General features: G+C 41.0%; 1 protein-coding gene across 1 annotated transcript; it reads left to right on the top strand.

The window, feature by feature from the left end:
• The first annotated feature begins 3,780 nt into the window (after nt 1-3,780).
• On the top strand, nt 3,781-5,848 carry LOC146389631 (nuclear factor 7, brain-like). Its single transcript, XM_084919303.1, has one exon. The coding sequence runs from the start codon at nt 3,781-3,783 to the stop codon at nt 4,957-4,959; it is 1,179 nt and encodes a 392-aa protein (XP_084775429.1). The 3' UTR covers nt 4,960-5,848.
• Nucleotides 5,849-6,000: the final 152 nt, after the last annotated feature.

Here is a 6,000-nt window from a genome sequence, read left to right as displayed (position 1 = left end):
TGGCCAAAACTGACAGAAGACTGAATATTAAATGAACTTATATAAACTTATAAACACCAATAAAACTATTCTATGAACTTTGGGGCCTTTTATACACGTCTGGACATCAAATATAAAGTTTCTTAAAGATGTTTCAAGATGTATCAACATCCGTGAAACTTCTTGCTTCACGGATGTTGATAAGAGGTGATGCTTTTCTCTTTAAGCTCCTTAGAGTACGATGACCTGGATGACTTAAAATCTTCAAAGACACTAGGCTTGCACTTATTTTCTTCAATCAGTGATGAGTAGTAAGATGTTTTGGCTTTGCGGAGGGCTTTCTTATAAATTAGCAAACTATTTCTCCAGGCTAAATGATGATCCTCTAAATTTGTGACACACCATTCCCTCTCCAGCTTACAAGTTATCTGCTTTAGGGTACGTGTTTGAGAATTATACCACGGAGTCAAGTACTTCTTATTTGAGTCTCTATTTTCACAGGAGCTACAGTATCCAGTGTTGTACGTAGTGAGGAGGTAAAACCATTAACAAAAGAATCGACCTCTGTTGGAGTAGCGTTCAGATAGCTGCTGTGCTCATTGTTGGTACAGGGCAGTATGTTTTGTTTATACTGGGGAATGAGGAAGATGCCGTTGTGGTCAGACTTCCCAAAAGCCGGGTGTGAGACAGTTTTGTAGCCCTGCTTGTATGGCGTGTAGCAGTGATCCAAAATTCGATCCCCCCTCGTTGGACACGAGACGTGCTGGTAAAAGTTTGGCATGACTTGTCTGGGGTTCGCTTTATTAAAGTCTCCTGCTACAATGAGGGCTGCGCCCGGGTCCTGGTTTTGAAGCGAACTCAGCACATCATGTAATTCAGACAAAGCCATACCTGTGTCCGCTTGGGGTGGGATGTAGACCACTGTGGCGATGACCGAGGTGAACTCACGGGGCAGATAGAAAGGGCGGCACTTAATGCTCAGGAATTCCAGATGTGGCGATCAGCCGCTGGATAGAGTAGAAATGCTCCTTCTCTTTTGAGAGAAACCAGTTGAGTCGAATAACAGACTGTCGTGTTGAGGCTGTGGGCATCTCAACAGATATTATAAACACCAACAATAATTATTTTATAATTATTTCTGAGCTGCGCACTAAATCAGACAAAAAAGTCTGAGAAATCAGACAGAAACTATGTAAAACCCAGGTGGACAATAGATGATCACAAATAAGGCTGTTTTTTTTTTTTGTTTTTAGGTTTGCAGCCAGTAGCGGTTTTAGATACGGGCAACACGGGCGGTTGCCCAGGGCGGCATCACGGGCATCGGCAAAAAAAAAAAAATTGCTCGTACTCATGCTGCCCCGACGTCAGCCAGTGCATATTGGGAATGGCATAGGCACCGATCGGTTTTCTATCGCCCATTTGCTGGGAGTAAGCGCGCCCTTCGTTTGCGAGGTGCGCCTGCTGCTTGCGGCACAGGGAGGAGAGGGCGGGGCGGCGGGGGATTCTCTGAACGGCTGGAGCAGCATCTAATAACCAACTCGCAAAATAAAACAAAATAAAAACAAAACAACAAACACGAAAACACCAGACATCATGATGCAGACTTATAATTTGCACCGATGTTTTTTCGAAATTCTATACACGAAAAGTGAGCGCGAGAGCCCTCGGTGCACCTGCTTGCTGCTGAAGTCAAAGTAAACTTTATTGTCATCTCCGCTACATACAGTCCAGTATATAGAGAGACAAGACGACGAGGCTCCAGTTACAGCAGTGCAAGTAAACAAACAATAAATATAAGAAGAGTAAAAAAATAAATATACACTTTAGGACTCGGGGTAAAGGGATCAATAACAATTTAAAATTTATAATTTACAGTTTGATGATTTAAAGTCTCACACACAACCCGTCGAAAGGGGGAGGGGGGCCCAGCTACTTCCAAATAGAGCACATTTCATTTATAATATTGTAAATCCAAGTCCATTATGTATTCATGATTTGAATCCTGGGTTGTGTGAAATCTCAGAAATGCACCCTAGACAAAGTGAATCTGTGAACTAAGGTGTAGGTGTGTTAGATCATGTTGTGGTGATCCTTGGGTTGAGGGATGGGTGTTCATACTGGAGTGCAAAATTAAAACCAATGGAAGATGGACAAGAAAAGTTCAAAGCCATCAGGTCCTCAGTTTAGAAAAAAGAGAAAAGAAGAGGAAGAGAAACGAGCAAAAGATCCAGGCAAGCAGATGTGTCATTGGATAATCGCAGATCATCCTGAAACAATCAGAGTCAGAATACTTTATTAATCCCTAAGGAAATTATGTGCGTTACAGTTGCTCCAAGAAGAAATGGTAAAAAATAGCAACAGTAACAGACTAAACTCCAAACAATACATTATGTTACAGATTTTAATATTAATTAGTCATTGTCAATTGTTGATTTGACCTGTTCTCATTGTATGACGAATTATGATGGCTGTTTGGTAGCCGTTTGCATTGCTTTTTGCATTGCTGTTTGCATTGCTGTTTGGTAGCAGTTTTATGTTAATGTACAGTCCTTAGGGCAGAGGGAGTGTCCGCCCAGGGCGCCAAACAGGCTAGGACCGCCACTGTTTGCAGCTACGGGGATAAGGCTGAGTATCTGGCTTTCAAATGAATTAAAAGTCTATCTTCATTTTTGGTTGATTAATAAGCTTGTGCTGCTGTCTGAATTTACGTGAAGTCTTAGCCAAATTTCCCTTAATGCCACCTGCTCTGGCCCCTGGAAAACAATTGACTATGGTTGCTGATGTCTCTAGTCTAGTCTCAGAAGAAAATAATTAATTTTGAGAGTTTGATGTTTCACAGAGTGGGGAACGGGTTGGCAGTGTACCGGAACTTCTGTTTATTCTTCCTGCTCACCATCATCCAGCTGTTTTCCCAGCTGCTCGGGACAAGCTGCCAAGCAGCTCCTACCCTCGGCTGCATTGGCTACAGGGGCCTGGCTGCCCATGGGTTTTTCCTGGGTTTGAAGAAGAGTTTCAAATTCAGTCATTCTGGTCTCCAGAGTTGCAAATATGCTGCATTCATTACAAGCATTATTATTGCTAAAGAAGGCTGAGGAGTAACTAAACATCTAACACATTGAACAGGAAAGTGCACAAGGGACAGGTGAAGAGGCTATGCTGCTTGGCTACGAGCTAAACTAGGGAATCCCGAAAGACACAGAGAGTTAATACTATGACTATAATTAACAAGTGAATCAACAGAGAGTGTGCTTTGGGTGAAGCACGTGAAGATTACACTATGAAATAAGATGTTATCTAGAAGTTTTTAATTAAATTGCTATGCAGATTACTTTTTGCTAAAGCATGTATTTAGGGCTGGATCAGGTGACCCTGAATCCTCCCTTAGTTATGCTGCACTAGGTGTAGGATGCTGGGGAATTGCTACTTTTGTCACCTTTCTCACAGTGTATGAACACACCTTTCTGTGTTTATACATTTCTCTGCACTGAATCATTTCTTCTTATTAATCTCTGGCTCTCTTTCACAGCATGCCTTTTATCCCGTCTTCCTCTCTTCACCCCAACCGGTCGTCGCAGACGGCCGCCCTTCCCTGAGCCTCATATTGCTGGAGCTTTCTTCCTGTTAAAAGGGAGTCAAAGTGCATTTGCTCATATGTGGTCATATGACTGTTGAGTTTTTCTCTGTTGTTTTATTGCAGGGTCTACCTTGTAATGTATGGTACACCCTACAATGTATATGAATAAAGCAATTCAGCAAAAAAAAGAAAGAAAAAGTGGAAAAAGATTATGTACTCATATTACTATGTGTTCCTTGTTCTTACAGGAGAGAGATCAGAGAGCTTCAGAGGCTCTCTGCAGTCTGCACTCTGAGAAACTCAAACTCTTCTGTCTGGACCATCAGCAGCCAGTGTGTCTCGTCTGCTGTGTCTCAGAAAAACACACCAATCACAGATTCAGACCCATCGATGAAGCTGCACAACAACACAAGAAGGAACTTCAGGAAACTCTGGAGCCCTTAAAGGAGAAGTTAAAGGTTTGTGAAGAAGTTCAAGTGAAGTTTGATCAAACAGCAGAACACATTAAGGTCCAGGCCCGACACACAGAGAGGCAGATTAAGGAGCAGTTTAAGAAGCTTCACCAGTTTCTAGCAGAGGAAGAGGAGGCCAGGCTGGCTGCACTGAGGGAGGAAGAGGAGCAGAAGAGTGGGATGATGAAGGAGAAGATGGAGGCTCTGAGCAGAGAGATAGCAGCTCTTTCAGACACAGTCAGAGCCACAGAGGAGGAGCTGAGAGCTGAAGACGTCTCATTCCTGCACAACTACAAGGCTGCAGTGGAAAGAGTCCAGCGCTGCCCCCTGCTGGATGATCCACAGCTGCCCTCAGGAGCTCTGATAGACCAGGCCAAACACCTGGGCAACCTGACCTTCAACATCTGGAACAACATGAAGTACATGGTCTCCTACACTCCTGTCATTCTGGACCCAAACACTGCTCATCCAAACCTCATCCTGTCTGAAGATCTGACCAGTGTGAGAGGAGGAGAGAGGCAGCAGCTTCCTGATAATCCAGGGAGAACTAATTGGTTTTACTCCGTCCTGGGCTCTGAGGGCTTTAACTCAGGGACTCACAGCTGGGATGTTGAAGTTGGAGACAGTGCATATTGGGACCTGGGTGTGTTAGCAGAGTCTGTGCAGAGGAAGGGAGAGTTGTGGTCTAGATTATGGAGAATAGAGTTATTTGAAGGTAAATACTCAGCATGTTCACCATCAGCTCCTCTCACTGTTCTCTCAGTAAAGAAGAAGCTCCAGAGGATCAGAGTGAATCTGAACTGGAACAGAAGAAAGCTGTCGTTCTCTGATCCTGATACTAACACACACATACACACCTTCAGAAACACTTTTACTGAGAAGATGTTTCCATACATTCGCACTCGTGAAGAAGTGAACGTGTTGCCATTGACAGTGTCAGTGTCAGTAGAGTAGATGAGCTGAGGATGATGGTATTTCTAACATTGTTTCCTGTCAGTGAATTCCCCATGTACTTATACTCTCACTGACAAAATGCAATAATACACCCAGTCTAAAAGAACGTTCACATTTGAATGTATTTAAGAATGATTTAGAAAGTGAAAACTCAGCACATGGTTAGAAACCAGCTTGTGTTTAAACTCAGACAGTGAATACAAACCTCAGACTAACAAATCAAAACTGGTTAATGTAAACGAATGGAACTCCTGCCACATTAAATGATTTGAAAAAAATATATAGCAGGCATATGTAACAAACAACAAGAATTTTATGAAACTTTATATCTGGTAGTAAGATTAAATTTCAATTTTCAATTTCAAATTTCAAATTTTTTGATACATAATAAAAGTGTTTGGTGGACCCATTTTGAACCCTTTGTAACACATTTGGCTTGAACAGAAAACCAATCAGAAAAATTTATTGTATTTGTATATGTATATATGTATATGTAATTAATTATTCCGATTCGTTTTTTTATCATTTGGAAAAAAGGGACATTTTATTATAAATGTAAATATTCAATTTGAGGTTATATGGATATGAGCAAACAAATTACTCTATTTGTATTGTAAGTTAGTATTTTTAAGTGGTCAGCAACTTTAGAGTATTTTTTACCGAAAAAGGGACATAATGTTGTGTAGGTAATTTTAAGAAGTGATTTCATGATATTTTCCCAATCTTACCTTATACATAAACATCAGTTTTGATTATTCACTGTTCATTTGTCCTTGTACTTTACAAAAAAAAAAGGAATTACAGGAAAAACATGATTCTTTTTGTAATTGTATGTGGAAAAATAATCAGTATGAAACATGTATAGACATATGTGACTTTATAATACTGTAATCAAAACAGTCTGCTTTTTGTTACGAATAATTAAATTGTTAATTTTATGTGTTTATTGTGCTGTGTTATGTTGTGTTGGATGGTATACATGCATGCATCTGAGAGAGAGTATAAATCTATCAACATGCACTGATCATTTAGGAGGTGAAC

The sequence above is a fragment of the Perissodus microlepis genome, chromosome 3 (genome assembly GCF_051167445.1).
Source record: "Perissodus microlepis isolate ML-2025 ecotype Zambia chromosome 3, ASM5116744v1, whole genome shotgun sequence".
Classification (NCBI taxonomy): domain Eukaryota; kingdom Metazoa; phylum Chordata; class Actinopteri; order Cichliformes; family Cichlidae; genus Perissodus; species Perissodus microlepis.
Note: the sequence above shows the minus strand (reverse complement) of the source record. Positions and strands in the feature narration are given on the sequence as shown.